Here is a 17,053-nt window from a genome sequence, read left to right as displayed (position 1 = left end):
CCAGTTCCAGACATTAAGATCTAGTCCTGTGATACTAGATCTACCCACAGGCCAGTTTTAGATTTTTATGTCAAGAGGTGCGCCATTTGCACAGAAGACAGACAAAATAATAATAATAAAAAACCCCTTCAGGTGCCAATGAATAAAGACCTTGATTGCAATGTAAGTATTAGTGTTTCTGTCTCTTAGCAAAGTTTATAAATCAATATTATTACTGGTGTTTGTGACAATCTCTAATGGGAGAAGTGACCAATGATCTCTGGCAAGCTTTGTGAAGAGCGGTTTATAGGAGGCCAGGGCAAGGCACACATACTGGTAAAGATGCTCATCTGTCAGATGATTGCGGTGTTGGTTTTTTACAATGTTCATGGTAGAAAACCCAGATTCACAGAGGTACATTGATCCAAACACTATTAAGAGATATATGGCTAGGTTATGGCTATTCTGAAACTGATCAGCATATTGAGTCAAGAAATCACAAAGTCCCATTTCTCTGAATTTTTTCTTCAAGATATCTGAGCCCTGGAGCCCTACAATTTCTAATTGAAAGGAACCTTTATCAATTAAATGAAGAATGTTCTTGGCTTCAGAAGGGCAGAGTTCATCAGTAGGGCCAACAAATGGATCACAAACAAATAAAAGCAAAACCTTTGGAATTTTAAAATTCTCAAATCACATTTTAAAATTTTTGATCAGATTGTTCAGGAATTCTTGCATCGTTTTCAACCAAGTTTCATTGGTAGCAACAACACACAATATGGTAAAGTGCAACATCTTTTCTGTTAAGTCTGTCTGAAAGATTTCAAGATTCCTCTGAAAGGCACACATTTTTCCAAACAGATCCCTGAGACTGCTTGCACGGCCTTGGAGCTTCAAGTTGAGGGAATTTAAGTCACCAGTAATATCACACAGAAAAGCTACCTATGACATAGAGGGGACTTCATTCATAAATTCCAGGAACTCACGAGCTATGCTGGTTTTGTAGTTTGAAAGAAATTCTATTTTTTTTTGAAGCACACAATCTCTATCTCACGCCCCCTAGTTAACTAGTGAACATCATTATGCTGCAATAGATCACTGAATTTGGCTGAAACATCTTGTAAAAGAGCTTTAAAAAATGAAGTTGGAAGGTAGAAGTTGAACTTATCTCATTCACCCATCTTATCACAATACCCATTGACAATTTACCGCACAAGACAGTCTGGTGGATGATGTAATAAAGTGTATTTAATGGAGGGTGAATCATTGCCAAATGTGAAGCAAAGCCCTTCTCTTTCCCTGTCATAGAGGGACCTCTGTCTATAACAAGCAAGTTTATTTTCTACAGATCTAAACCATTTTTCTTCCTAAGTTACCTCCAATCTTTGCACTGTTGTGGAATCAGACAGGGGAATCTCCTTCACACAGTTCACAATGTCATCTTTGTTTTTATCCCCTGCAAAAAGCTCCTCCAGCAGCGTGCACTCCTTCCCAAACTAGGTATCCAGGAAAGGCTTTTTTTTTTTAGCTATTACCAACATTTTCGAAGAGAAGTAGCTGTTGCTTTTTCCTTTATAGTCGCTGATGTTGTGAGAATGACATTTGAAGTGTGATACAAAGACTTCCAATTTTCAGTTTTGTCACATCTTGCAACACTGCCAGGAGGACAGGCTGTATTGAAGTTACCATGCTTTGATTCAAAGTGATATTTCATGTTGATGACCTCACAGATAGATAAATTGGTTTGGATTATTAAACACAAAGGTTTTGCGTTTAAATGAGGTGGCATAATAAATAGAAAATCCGCTGTCCAATTTTAGTTAAAACCTCGGTTTCTGCTGTCAACTTTGCAACATTTACTCCCACTTGCATTCATTTTTGGCTCAATTTCCATCACTAATGAACAAAATAGACAGTGTCCTAGCTCAATCCTATTGCAAGAACTTAAGACCCAGTAAGCAGTGCTTAATTTCTGCCTGGACTCACTGGGGTTGAGCCCCAGGGCCTCTAGGCTTGGCAGTTCATAGCTCTGGCACCTCTGGACTCCCGACCAGCAACTGCCTTTCTCCGGCTGTCCAGCTCTAAAGGCAGCACCGCCTCCAGCAGCAAAATAGAAGTAAGGGTGGTGTGGTATGGGGTATTGCCATCCTTACTTCTGTGCTGCGGCTGGTGATGGCATTGCCTTCAGAGCTGGGTGCCCAGCCAGCAGTCACCACTTTAGCCACTCAACCATTGCTTAATTTGTGCTGGGACTTGCTTGGGCTGAGCCTTGGCACTTCTTTCATTACAAAGTAAGCACTGCCAGTAAATTACTAAGGAAGGCATAGGCAAATGATAAGCAGTGCATCACTATTTGTGAATTTAATTATAAACATTGTTTTAAGGTGAGCTGGCGGGCCACACAGGAATCTTTGGCAGGCCACATTTGGGCCGTGGGCCACCTACTGAGTATCACTGACCTAATCACTGTGCATCTCTCATGTGTCCTCTGAAGACTGAGCAACTCTTTCAAAGTTGCCTTATAGCGTTGCTACACTTGCAGATGTAGAGCGCTTTGAGTTAAACCAGCCTTCGCAGAGCACAGTAGGGAATGGGCTGCAATCTGTCCACACTGACAGCTTCAAGTGCACTGGCATGGCCACATTTGCGGCACTTGCAGCGGCACTGGGAGTGGTGCATTATGGGCAGCTATCCCAGCATGCAAGTGACTTCAATGTGCTTTTAAAATGGGATGGGTGGGGTGGAATGTGACAGGGAGTGTGTTGTGTGTATGTGGGGGGAGAGAGCATGCGTTTTGGGGGGACTGAGAGCATGTCAGCATGCTGTCTTGTAAGTTCAGACAGCAGCAGACCTCCCTTCCCCCCACCCCCGCCTCTCTCTCTCTCACACAGCATTCCACAAAAATGATTGCTTTATCTTGGAGCTGGCTGTCAGAAAGGGAGCTTTCAAAGGCTATATCCGCATTCCTAGGTGAGTTCAAAACAATGACAAGAATAGCCACTTGACTTAAGGAGATTATGGGACATTTCTGGAGGCTGATCAGAGCGCAGTAATGCAACATCTCATTCACATTGATGCCCAGGTGTTGTAGCCAAGGCACAGCAAACATTATTCCTCTTGCCAAGGTGAAGTAGCAGCATAGCTGTAGCCGTGGAGTCAGAGCGCTCTTTGTGCCTTGCCAGTGTGGACAGGTAGTGAGCTAGAGTGCCTGAAGCTCCTTTATTGCACTGTAACTTGAAAGTGTAGCCAAGCCCTTAAGGTGAAGAGATCTATGTCTGCTTTCTAATATGGTGTAGCTGAGTTGGCAAACTTTATGACCTTTAATTGTACAGTGAAAGCAACCTTTTTTGTTCTTATTCAGAACTATAGATATTGAATTCATATTTTCTAAACAAATGTAAAATATCTGAAAATATTAATAAAAAGAAATAAAGAAAGCCTTTTCCAAGTCTTCCATTCCATTGTTTGGAAATCACTATAATACAGGGTTTTTCAAACAGGGGTCGCTGCTTGTGTAGGGAAAGCCCCTAGCAAGCCAGGCCGGTGTGTTTACCTGCCCGTCGGCAACTCTGCCCAATCGCGGCCAGTAAGTCCCTCAGCCCATGCCGCTCCCAGCAGCTCCCATTGGCCCGGAGCAACGATCCATGGCCAGTGGAAGCCGCGATCGGCCGGACCTGTGGACGGGGCAAGTAAACGCACCGGCCCGGCCTGCCAGGAGCTTTCCCTACGCAAGCGGTGACCCCTGTTTGAGAAACCCTGCTATAATACTTATTAAAATGGGAGTCCTCTAAATATTTAGAAAGTATGACAAATCTGAAAGCAGTCCCATTCAAAGCTAAAGCAGATAACTGCAGCCTTTCAGATTCTTGTTTAGTGAGAGGACATAATGCAAGGAGCTGTTTGCATAAACATTCACCTCTGTACTCCTTGTAATAAAGAAAAGCACAGTGGAAAAAGAAATAAATCCTTTTTTCCTGTAGTTATATTTTATTTGCAAGAATACTGACGTTGTTTAAAAAAAACCCACTAACCTTTAGCATATTCTTTTTAGGAATCTTTTCATTCCTAGTTTGAACTGGGAACACATACGATAATTTCCGGACCGGATGTCTGTCTGGAAGACATATGCTTTAGGCAACCACAAATTATTGAGCTCTCTATAGGAGTAACTGGATGAAATTCTATGGCTTGTATTATATAAAGAGGTTAGACTACATCTAATGGTCCCTTCTGGCATTAACTCTAAGAATCTATGAATTTGCATGTAATTTAAGTATTTAGATTTATGAAGAATATGCCTATCGAAAGGTATATCAAATGTATATAAAAGTGAAAGAATAATAAACAGTCTAAAACTAAAACTTAGAGATCTCCCAAATTAAAGACTTCTACCATGCGCATCCTATCCATTCAGACCTTGTCCTGTGTTAGCAGACTAGTGGAAGAAGAGAATTTGAAGGCTGAGGACACCTTACTGATAATGAGCTACCCCAGACCCGCTCATGATTAAACCAGGACATTATTAACTCAGGCTCCTAAAATGATCTCAACTGCCACAGTATTACAAGACGACATAGGTAGCCTTTCAGATAAACCAAGAGCCAACCAGCTGGAAGATTTATAGATTTAAACCTATACGTTAAATTGCACCCAGAAAGTAATTAGAAGCCAGATGATGGACTACAAGTGTCATGTGCTGCCTTCAATAAATGTCGCTTAACACATAGGAAGCTGCATTCAGTCTGCACCAGTGAATGTTTTTGAATAGTGTTAAGACATAGCTGCATGTAGAATGTAACTCAACTTTGAGGCAACAAAGATGCAGTTAATAGAACCTCATTATCTTTCTTAATGACCCCACAATCACATTGAACAGAAGGGCAGTGGAATAAACACCTGCCGTTCCTTATACAAGAGGCACCTTGGGGTAAATAAGCAATCACAGAAACCTCCCCAGCAGCACTCTGAAGGAGAAAAAGAGCGAGAAAGGAGACACTCAAGAGTGATTCCATATAACTTTTCTAGGATTCACAGCTGTAGTCAGCACCTTGGAAACACGTCTAAAGCTAGAAGAATCAGCATGAACACTTTTATTCAGTCCTACAAGAAGATCACTGATTAAAAATCCCCTCTCCAAAAAGAGCTCAATCAGTTGTTTTTAAGTTATGCAGCACACGGGCCTTCTTTAAAAAAGATAAAAGAAAAATAAATCCTAACCACGTCAGTCCAAAATCTGCTAAGGCTCTGTGTACGTATGCCTGAAAGGCCCCAGTATGGCCATTCTTATGTTCTTATGGCAGAACCCAGCCTTACATGCAGTAACGATGATATGATTATTGAACATTTCTGAAATGTTAATCCTTCCTCACATTAACCTAATAAAAGATTTTGGCTCCACCTCTAAACAAAAACTTCTGCCAAGTAACATGTAGATTTGTACCTGTTTGCTATTACAGTGAAGATATTTCTGACATACCATTATGCAGCTAAAGTGGTATTTCACTTTCCCATCTCTTGTTGTTTGCAGCCAGAGTTGGAACCTGCATTATTGTAATATGCCTTTCTTAATTCTACAGGGAGATCGTGGCCCACAAGGACCTCCTGGTGCACCCGGTGAAGACGGCACAAGAGTATGTTACTAATAACTTCAGCTCACTAATACACACAATAACATCTAAAGCAAGCCCTCCCAGAAGAGGAATATTATGGTGATGTATACTCTTCACACTAAACCTTCTATTCCTTTTAATAATGACAGGGAGAAGATGGAGAAGTTGGACCCAGAGGTCTCCCAGGTGAAGCTGTAAGCGAAGTTTTTTTACTATTCTATTTCTGGTATGCACGCTGACAGTTTTGCAGAACAAAATCACTCTAAGATTTTCATTCATTTCTACAAAGCTTTTCCCAGAGGGAAAAAAGTGGCAGTTCTGTATGGAGAGTAAACAATGGGCCAAATTGTTCTGGGGTGTAACTCTACTAACATGACTGAAATTATTCACGGATGAATTCAGTCCAGCGTACACAATTTCCAGAATCACTGGACCTGATCCTTATCTCATTTACTGTGGCGCAACTGCACTGACTTCAGTGGATGTACTCCTGATTTACATGAGGACAGTGAGGACATAGTCAGTCTATTGAAACTTCTAGGGATATTTCACAACAATCTGCTTTTTGTGAATATTTGGCTGCAAAATTTCACCCAAATTCCCCTCTCTTGCCCACACTGCTCCTCTTTATTGTATATTTTGCAACTGTTACATGTCCAAGAATTCCACTGATATCAGTAGGAATTCCACTGGTGCTGTCATTGCAGAACAGAGATCTGCGGTGCAGGCAAGAGATCCAGGGCCTGGCTCCGAAAGAATAATTTTATCCTAAATATCTGACATATGCCCTTTTCCAGATACAAAGTGAGTGTAAAATGCTACTGAGTCAGAATGATAGTAATTTGCATCCTCTTTACATATGAGGAAACAAAGAGGAGAATGAGGCCTGTCTACTTCAGCCACAGTGTCTGATGACACAAATAATGAAAAACAAAATGCACTTACACTGTGGGAAGTTAAAAATAATACTAGGGAACACATTTTGCTCCCCCGCCTCAGAAGAATGGTCCCATTGATTTCAGTGGAATTGCTTATGGGAGCAGGTCTGCCCTTCTGCTTGTGGAAGAGTTTCCATTTGTTTATTATAAAGAGAAAGACTCCAAATGAGTAATTTTCAGCTATCTAGCAGAGATTTTATTGCCAAGATAGCACTTTCCACTGCAATACAGAACATGACAGAAATCATTAAAACCACCTTGTTTTCATTAAATACATAAATAGTCGGCACTCAGATCAAGTGACTGTGGAAGGTGCTGCTCTAGTGTTCAAAGCAGTGGCAGGGCGAAAATCTCCCCCTGTGACCTTTCTCTGGTATGAGAGACAGAGCTACTCGACAAAAGGTGCCTTCAACCCATATTGTGCTACCAATACAGGGCAGAGGTCAGGAGGATCCCATGTAGCAGTGAATCCTTTTGTTGGGCTTCACTGCCTCCCTCCGTCCTACTCCTGCAGCCTACCCGCTTGTAAGGAGGAATTGTGCCTACATTTTTAATATGAATTGTGTCTTCTCTTCAGGGTCCAAGAGGACTACTGGGCCCCAGGGGCACACCTGGTCCCCCAGGACAACCTGTACGTATGGCATAAAGAGTGAGGTATTTTAGATGTGGAATTTCCAGTAAAAAATAATTCTGCCCAGTGTTACCTCTATTTTTGTTCTTGTTGCAGGGTTTTGCAGGTGTTGATGGCCCCCCAGGTCCAAAAGGAAACTTGGTAGGTAGATAATTAGGGAAACAGAGGTTTGGGATTGTCAAAATCCTTCCCCTCCCTACCCTCGTCACTGTTTAATCTAAAATTCAGATTCCTCTCAATGTTATATTGAAGAGAACAGCCTTGTGTACCATCTGCTTAAACCTAAATTCTGCCCTCATTTAACCTCCTGCAACCCTCAGACTCCAGCTCTCAGGGTGTAAGTATGGGTGGAATTAGCCTTACATTAATAAAATGTTGGTGATATAAATTAATTTTAAAATCAGACTAGAGAGACGGTTAATTGGTAGATTTAAAAGAGGGAAAACGCAGAGATGTGCTTATATTTCTTTAGGCCTGAGAGTGAAGATTTGTAACACAGAAGCCCAAACTTAATGCCTCTGTATTTTTTGCATGGTAGGGTCCTCAAGGGGAACCAGGACCTCCTGGTCAACAAGGAATCCCAGGTCCACAAGTAAGTGTTCAGTAACCCACAGGTTATATCACATTCCTTTAAACAAATATTTAATGAATACAGACTAGCATAGGGTTAGCTTTTCATATGCAGGATTGATAAAGCATGAAGGATTTTATAAATAATGCTGAAAATGTACATAATACAGTGGGAGCAGAATTTTAAAGCAAGCTTGCAGAGGGCTTTTTCATTTGCAAGAAAAATGACTCATTCAGTGTTCCTGGAATGCCAGCAGGAACGACCACACCTGTAGGAGGGTTCTGAATAGGATCCTGTTACAGACTTGATGCCAGAATAGTAGCCTGTGCAAAAGGCTCACACAAAACTCCTTATCTAACTGGTTTAAAAAACCCCCCACACTTATATTTTATATTTGCCGCTATGTTTAAACAGATTAATGAGGGTTCTTTAATAGGGAGAATGTACATATATTGTTATCCCTGATTTCTCACACACTGGCTTCTTTCTAATAGGGGCTTCCTGGTCCACAAGGTCCTATTGGAGCCCCTGGTGAAAAAGTAAGTTATAAGATTATTCTGGTATTTCGTAATCAGTGTATCTGTGTAACAACCTCTGGTTAAGTGGTTAAGGGCTTTTCTTTTTGTTTAGATATTGGATACCTATGTTCTCAAACATAGCAAAATTCCCTAAAACCACCAAGTAAAGTAATGAACAATATGGGCCTAGCTCTCTTCTCATTTACACCATTTTTTTCACCAGTGTAACTTCCTGAATTTACTCTTTATTCATGCTGATGTTATTAGGATCATAATTTGTCCCATAGCACTAAACTGTACATGATTAAATACAAATAAACTCAGACTGCTGGGTTAAAAAAAAAGTTTTTCCAATTTAAATGTATTTTCTGTAAAATAAAATTCTCTCTCATCTCCTATACTTTTAAAAATCTACCTCTTTCTTTAAACTGAGGGCCTGATTCTGCTCTCATTTACACCAATGGTACATTGGCATAACTCTGGAGTAGCTGTGGTATAATTTAGATCAGAATAAGGCCCTATTTGTTTATCCTTGTGTTTCCTGAGCGGTAATATTCTGCTGCAAGTTCTAATTATGTCCGTTTCAAATTTCACACTCCTAGTAATTGTCTCCTTTCTTCTTTTAGATCCCCAATTGATTCTGCTCTGGTTTCCTTCTCATTCATGGTTTAATATCTTCCTAGTGCTCTGGTATCTCAGCTTCTTAGTGGGAGGGATTGAGGGGGATTTTAGGAAACAATACACAGACTTCCTACCTGCCTGTCTTCCCCAGAATGTTATTCTCAGAAGATGGCTGTGTCCACAACATATTCATTCCACAATCAATCATGAATGCATATCATGCCTTTCAGCTACCAGAGGTTCAGGGCTATAAGACATGGTCTCTGCCACTTTATCTTGACTTGTTTCTTTCATATAACGTGACTATTTTTCTGCTTCTGAACTGCCAAGTACAGGTCGACTATGTGAAGTAAAAAAGCTTTTTCCGCTCCCCTGAGTTATATATATTTCTTAGAGAAATAATATAGTTCAGTGGTTTGCGCATTGGCTCACTAAACCCAGTGTTGTAAGTTCAATCCTTAAGGGTGCCATTTAGGGAACTGTGGTTTAAAAAAAAAAAACTGGGAATTTTCCCTGCCTTGAGCAGGGGGGTAGATTAGATGATCTCCTGAGGTCCCTTCCATCCATGAAATTCTATGAATCCTGCAGTCTACATTTGAGCAAAACTCCCGCTATAGTTTTGCATGAGTGAGAATTGCAAGAACTGGCCTTGCATGCTCACCTGTTCTTGCATGGAATTGCTCTGGTTTTAAGTCTTTTATCCCATACTTGTTCATACTTTATCCCTGACATCTATATCAGATAGCTTAGAGGTGTAAACTAATTGTATTTTTATATGTAACACTTGCAATATATTGTTTATGGGCTTTTTCACAACAGTGATTCACTTACGGGATGGTTCATTAGCCATTATAATAGAGATTACAAGGATAAATAGGCTAAACAGGTGTGACATACTTTGCTTGCTTCCTACCTTTCCATATACTTACCTTATTTTTTGAGTTTTCTTGGCTTGGTAGTCTTTTCTGTTTTTGAGTTTAATATTCAAATGAGCTGCAAACCAGTTTGTTAGCTTTGTTACATTGTAACTTACTGCTAGGTAGAACTGATATGTTCATTCCTGGGTTAAAAAGGGAAGGTAGATATCCCAAAGATAATAACATCTCTTAAATAAATGTACTGGAGCAGTGACAGGTGTCACATTTCATATTAAAAAATCCAGACTTCTATCTTCATTGTTATTTCTGCTAGTTTCTCCTTACAGGATAGAAACCATCTTGCACCCACCCAGCATTATATACATTTCTATAGGCTACATACCCTCCCAAAACATCATAGAGACAGGAGTTGAGTTGATATGGAATGTGTTAGATTTCAACTTTAGTCAAAGAATTTTTTTAAAAAATCATACCTTAAAGACATAACCCTGCATTTTTAGGGTGGAGTCAGACCACCACAAGGGACAGAAATCCTACTGGAACTCCCCAGAATGCAAGATAACTTTCTTCACTGCTATACCTCTTCAAGATGCAGCAAACTCCATCCAGTGTCCTAGGCCCATTCAGTGAGCTGGTGATGAGTGGAAAGAACAGGGCCATGCCCTGCCTTGTTCCCACTCCCTTTGGGGTCTCTGTTACCCATGTGGAAGCATAGAGAGTGTAATGCCAAGCACAAGAATTACAACTTGTGTGGGGCCTGTAGAGGAAGATGACTTCAGTAAATTAAACACTTAGGTGCATAAGGCTTTATATGCTGGATAGATTTCAGAGCATATTGGCTGTGCAGTATAAACTTCATGAGCTGAAGGGAGCATGTTCTCCTCTCTCAGCTGCCCTATGCAAAAGTAAGTCTGACATCCCGAGACCATATACACACTCTCTGTTGCTCCAGTCCGTGTAGTGCTTACACACTCAACATGTACCAAGAGTCATCTTAGAAACACCATATCTGTAAGTTCCATAATTCTCCCTGAGTATCTCAGAATAATTGCCCCAATTGGGCCTACTGGAAGGGATTGCAGACCAAGGACTCTGGACTTGGTTTTGCCAGAAGAGAGGAATGGCACTTGAAGAGAAGGAAGAATGCAGGCCACTCAGGAAATTAACTTTTATACGCAATGTTTGCAGGAGTCTACTCACCTAGAAACTTTTTTTGTGTACAAATTGCCTTGCACAAGTCAATTTTACGAGAGGAGGTTCTGGCAAGTGAAATATTGAAAGGACATTTTTCAACCCAAATTTGCTCCCATAGAATGATTTCCCTTTCCAGAGTCACCTCTAAAGTTTTCCATGTGAAACTCACCAACATCTAAAGTTTTCTCTGCTAAAATATACTGGCACCTAAAATTTCCCCTGCTTGCATCTAAATATTTAAATGAATCCAATATGTTACACCTTGGCATCTCTGATATTGGAGGACCAAGCAGTGACATTTTAAATATTGATAGAAACCTTTCCCTCCGACACTGAATGCTTTCCTGGTCCAAACCCAATCACACCATTACCTGTCTATGCTCAAACTCATTCACATCAAAAATTTCCTCCATCTAAACCTGCTAAACTTTTCCCTCACAAAAGTTTCATAACAAATTTTTAGGTGCCCTCTCTCTTAGGATCAGGCCTTCCACTAATAGATGGAGATTTTCTTTAAAAGTTTGAATTGATTTGATGCAATATATTCAGCACAGCCAATCCATCAAGATTACTCATTCTCGAGGGCCAAGTCCTAAAAAGGAACTCAGGAGTAACTCTACTCACATGGGCAGTCCAAGTGAAATCAATGGGACTACTTATGTGAGAAAAGTTTCTCAGAGGTATAAGTGTATGAGAATGTAAAAAACCCAGCATCAATCATATTGCTGCCAGCATACCAGAATATACCCATATGACTAATTAGAAACTAGCAACCTTAAGTCAATGCCTGGCACTAATACAGGAATGCATGTTTGATCTCTTGTTTCCTCTTTGGTAAGCCTGTGTACTGAGAGTGGGCACAGCTACAGATGGGGCATGGACCAGGACAAAGACCATAAGGACACTGACGATTTTGTAGGTGTTGCAGTTGATGAATGCTGTGATGCCATGAGGGTACTAAATAAGAAAAATGTCTGACAAAAAGAGGATGCATTTGTCATTATCCAGCTAATGTAAATTGCCCTGGGTGATGATGGCTTGGACGTTACTAATTTTAATTTGGTGCGTTGATGTTCATTATAGGTTAATTCTGTGATTCACATAGGTTTTCATAATGCATTTGTGATTAAAGTATCATTTTGTTTTGTTTGGGTTACATATTCTTGAAACCCTTAGGAACGAATGTTGCCAATTTGCTTTGCTGCTCTAATGTGGTGTAGACTTAGGTTGGAGTCTAGGTTGGAGACTAGGACCCAACCTGGATTTTATTTTTAATTTTTTGGTCCTAATAAAATTTCTAGTTATATAACATGGTTTTTGGTTGACGGACGGACATCAAATACATCTCTTATGACTCTTTGAAGATCATCAGCAAACCTTTCATTTCCAAAGAGTCACATTCTGTCCTGCCATGCACACAACTTACCCTCCAATTGTAGCTCTGTTTTTGTGTTTGAAACAGTGCGAACCAATGAACAGCCAGCTCTCATCCCTGGACTCTGGACTCACCTACATCATTCAAATTGTTCTTGCTTTGCAACTTTAGATGCTACTGCCTCTGGCCTCCTCTGGATTCTGGGTGATATCCTGGCCCCTTTAAGTCAAAGAGAGTGTGCCATTGACTTCAGTGGGGCCAAGATTTCACCCTTTGTCATTTTCTGTTCTTTGTACATTACTTTGCAGAGTGAACACTACATTATTTTTCTCCACTTGTTCCTTTCATGTCTTTGTCTATACATTTTAGAGGTGAATGATATGTGCAATGGGTACATTCTCTCCATCATAACTGCTATGGTCCATTTCTAAATGTAATTTTTTCCTTGTTTTTCCTCCTTGTGCCTTTCATTTCTCGTCTGCTCAATGATACTTTGTGAACAACAACGCATTTTTCCAATGGCCTCTACTTTACTCAATCATCTTTTTTACAACCCAAATAAACATATTTTTACATCTTTCTAATTTGCATATTCATTGTATTTGGAGACAATTTCAAAAAGGAAAGTTGGTTAAAATTATGGTGAATCTGAAAACTTGGTGAATGGTGAATCTGAATGTACTTTGATGCTGAAGTTTTTCATAGAATTCTGTAAATGAACATTATTTTCCTGATGTTATTTTTCCTCATTTCATCACCTCAGTTTAACTGGGAAACAACATGTTATTCCTTCTCCCTCATCTGTCCTTTCTACCTAATTTCCTTCCCAGGTGCGTATGCTTTTGTTTAGTTTTTCTCGTTCATGCTAAAGCAGCTGCTTACTACTCTCTGATCTAACTTCAGACAGTTCTGTTTTGATGATTAACATTGTTATAGGAATCTCACACTTTTTGAGGTAAAAGGCAAGTTAGTTTAACATTACAAATGGATATTTCTGAGGTATGGCCAGTACTCAGGTGGAGCAAGTATTTCAGTATCCAACTATATCTGGTTGAAATATTTAAAGCCAGAAGAGAATCCAAAAGGAAATACTTTTTTCACACAATGCATAATTAGTTTGTGGAACTCATTGCCACAGTATGTTGCTGAACCCAACAACTTGGAAAGATTCAAAGAAGGATTAGCTGTTCATATGAATATTCAATCATAATATTAATAACAAATTTTGGAAGGGAGATAAAATCTCATGCTTCAGGCCTTAAGTCTCCAACTATTAGAAACAGATTATTCAGTATCTGTCAACTGAGGGGTTTCTTGCTCCATCCTTCTTGGACAGGATAGTGGTCTAGATGGACCATGGGTCTGATGCCATATGGCAATTCCTCTGTTCCTTTCTCGTTTGCACTAGTGAGCACTGAGAGTAACTTTTTTGAAGTCACTGGAATTGTTATGGATTTACACTGGTGTAATGGAAATCAGAATCTAAGTCTCTGGATCTAGCTTTTGGAACACTCTTCTTTTATTTTTTTCCCCCATCACTTTATATGCTTTAACATATTTCTTTTTGTTCATAGTTAATTTGATTATTGCAACCTATTTTAGTTTGAGCAACATATTTGTTTAATATTATTCCTAAAATGTATCCTTTTTGTTGTCTTTAGGGACCACAGGGCAAGCCTGGCCTTCCGGGACTTGCTGGTTCTGATGGGCCTTCTGTAAGTAATTTTGTCTTTTGAATGTCTAAATTCTGTTAAAAATCAGTATGCAGCTTTGAGTCACTGCATGCAATGTAGTGCATTACAAGAAGAAAAGAGGCAGCACTCTTAGTTGGGAACAAACTTGTAAAGCCTGTGTATACCTCTGTATTATTGGAACTTGAGACATTATTAAAGTTAGGGGGCTGTAAGATTTGCTGAAGCCCTTTAGAAATGTATACCTTGATACTCAATCATGATTGCAACATCTGCACTGACATGCTATGATAAGCCAATAGACAGAGAGATATACAGTGGATCAGATCCACTGTCTCATTTATGTCAATGTGACAGTGTAAATGGGTCATTGTAGTGAAGCGAGACTCACTCGTGTGGTGCCTCCTACTGGTTGTCTTGGAATTAGCTCTTTTCCAGCATATGGAGTGCCCTCTGCAGGCTGGTGTCTCGCCTGCCGCTGGCCCCATGTCCCTCCCAGACCCTGGTACCTGCATATCTCAGGATTCTGCCCCAGCAGTACCCACTCTCTGGGTCTCCCCTCCCTGGGGAGCCCTCAACCCTCTAAGTCCACGTTGCCTCAGTGGCTACTGCCAGTCATCATTTAGCCCCCACTCACTGGGGCAAACTGCAGTCTGTAAAGGCCACTCATCATTGGCAAGGAGGCTGGACCAGCTGCCTCTGCCTAATGCCAGGCTGCACCTCTGCAACCCCAGGACCTGTTTTGCCTTTAGCTAGGCCCGCCAGCTGGGGATTTGCCAGGCTGGAGCTCCCCATCTCCTTTTGCCTTTCCCCAGCCCTGCACTACTCCTGGTATCCTGAGCTCCCAGGCAGCCAGGCCCTTCCCACTCCAGGGCTAGAGTGAGACTCCTCTCTCAGCTCCCGACCCACAGCCCTCTTATATGGGCCAGCTGGGCCCTGATTGAACTGGCCACAGCTGTGGCTGCTTCCCCAATCAGCCTAGCTTGACTGTTTTTAAGCCCTGTTCTCCAGGAGTGAGGCATTTGCCCCACAACAGGGATAAAGTATGCACCTATGATCACCAGGAAACTCTCTTGATTTAGAGATTTTCTCAGCTGGCATAAAGCTGGCTACACCTTCCTTCCTAACAGCTCCTAATCAGAGCATATCAAGGGATGGACCCCGCACTTTCAGGTTCTGCATGGGGGCAGAGCATTGCCAGAATAAGAATCTTCTGAACATTAGGAAACTCATCTTCATGTAAGCGCTTACCCCCAGAGTTACTGGACTCATGTGAGTAGCTCCACTAAACTCAATGAACACCCAACAATGATATTGACATGAATAAAATTACTCACATTACTGTTCAAAATCAGGTCCTAAACCTAGTAACTATAAAATCAGTACTCCTAAAGACAGATGAGAGAGAGAAAAAGAAAGTTTTTTTAAATCAAAATGTTTATGGTTTTACTACCAATAAGGACCACTTAATTGAAGGGCTCATAAGTCCTCATACTGCTCCCCTCAGTCCTTTCCCCACTATGCCATTTTCTCATATAATAATCTTTCCCCCTTTCCTAAGTCAAATTCCAATCAAAACTCTCAATGACCTCAACAGGAATTTTGCAAGGTTAAGAACTATAGACATTATCCCAGGGGCATTAAATTGGGAAAATGAACATATGGATACAGAACTGTATCCATGACCGTCAGTCTCCCTTTTGCCTGCAATTGTAGCACATCCACACAGACTGTTGGCAATGCATATTATGGCATTGTTGGAGATTCCAGTTAGACTTGAATCTTTGTCCACTTATGCAAGTTTTTCTCACTTCTGAAAACTCTCAGCCCTTACTACATCACTGGTATTTGAAAACCTGCCTTTTGTTACACATAAAAATCAGAAATAAAGACAAACACAGTGAAGAATGAATAAGCACAGGTAGTCATGTGTTTCCATGTGTATGTGTGTGTGCGTGCTTGTGCATGAACCACTGTCTGCCTAGACAGTCATCTCCCTACCTTATGTATGTGTTTTGAAGGGTATGGCAGGCAGGTTAAGTCACTGAAACTAAGCATCATCCCTGACAGAAGTAGCATTGTAGAATCACAGACTTTCCATGCAGGGTAAGTAGTTATAAGTTTGTGCACAATACGATCATCTGCTTGAAGATTACTTCAGATTTTCAAACCAAGATGTATTTGTTTGAGTAAAACTGAAAAAAAAATGCTAATGCTATGTGAGGTGAGCAAGACAATAAGTTGTTTCTCGCTATCTGATATTCATCCTTCTAATCAATATTCTAGAATGCATAGATAGATAAGTGATATTCTAGATATTCTATATATATATATACCATTAATTAATAGCATATTTAAATTCATATTACTAGCTAGCACACTAAACATAAAAATCAGATGTTTATCAGTTAAGGATTGGCAGGTATTTTAAAATATGATTTGACATACTGAAAACACTTTTTGGAAGTTAATACCACAAAGAAGTTAATATTTAAGAAGTGGCTACGTGCACAGCAAAACTAAAGATTTACTATACCCTTCAAATAAGAATGGATGTACACAAAGTAGAAAAAGTGTTACTTCTTGATTTCCTCATACTGTAGTCTGCCATTAACATTTTTAATTTCACTTTAGTGTAATTTTTGATGACAGATAAAAAAATAATTAATGCTGTCTCCCATTAGGAATGCAGTGAGGAATTAATCTTGTGAGTGATCTCCCTCTCTCTCACACACACCCACAAAAGCTTAATTCTTGTGCTACATTTCTAGAGGGAGCTTTATATCACTATAATGATATAGAATGTAAACAGTAGCAGCCTTCAACTCTCAAGTTTTATTTTAAAAGTAAGCAATGATTTAAAAGAAAAGAATTTAATTAACGCTATAAATAAGACTAGATCAATCTCTTTATAGGTCTCTCAGAGAACTCTTGTAACCTTTTTATATGCTTTAGGGTTTTCTGCATGAAGTTGTATCATGTAGGCTCTTTCAAAATACTGTAGTAATCAAATCTGAGCGTATTTTAGATTAAAAGACTCCTGCAGTT

At 40.1% G+C, this 17,053-nt stretch overlaps 1 protein-coding gene across 1 annotated transcript in view; it reads left to right on the top strand.

The window, feature by feature from the left end:
- The window catches only part of COL11A1 (collagen type XI alpha 1 chain), a 239,140-nt gene that overhangs the window by 96,525 nt on the left and 125,562 nt on the right, over positions 1 to 17,053 (top strand). Inside the window, exons 19-25 of the mRNA XM_032797054.2 lie at positions 5,556 to 5,609; positions 5,738 to 5,782; positions 7,104 to 7,157; positions 7,254 to 7,298; positions 7,696 to 7,749; positions 8,223 to 8,267; positions 13,976 to 14,029. Of these exons, the coding sequence (XP_032652945.1) occupies positions 5,556 to 5,609; positions 5,738 to 5,782; positions 7,104 to 7,157; positions 7,254 to 7,298; positions 7,696 to 7,749; positions 8,223 to 8,267; positions 13,976 to 14,029 (351 nt within the window). The remainder of the gene's footprint in view (positions 1 to 5,555; positions 5,610 to 5,737; positions 5,783 to 7,103; positions 7,158 to 7,253; positions 7,299 to 7,695; positions 7,750 to 8,222; positions 8,268 to 13,975; positions 14,030 to 17,053) is intronic.

The sequence above is a fragment of the Chelonoidis abingdonii genome, chromosome 7 (genome assembly GCF_003597395.2).
Source record: "Chelonoidis abingdonii isolate Lonesome George chromosome 7, CheloAbing_2.0, whole genome shotgun sequence".
Lineage (NCBI taxonomy): Eukaryota > Metazoa > Chordata > Testudines > Testudinidae > Chelonoidis > Chelonoidis abingdonii.
This window is presented reverse-complemented; position numbering and strand designations above follow the sequence as displayed.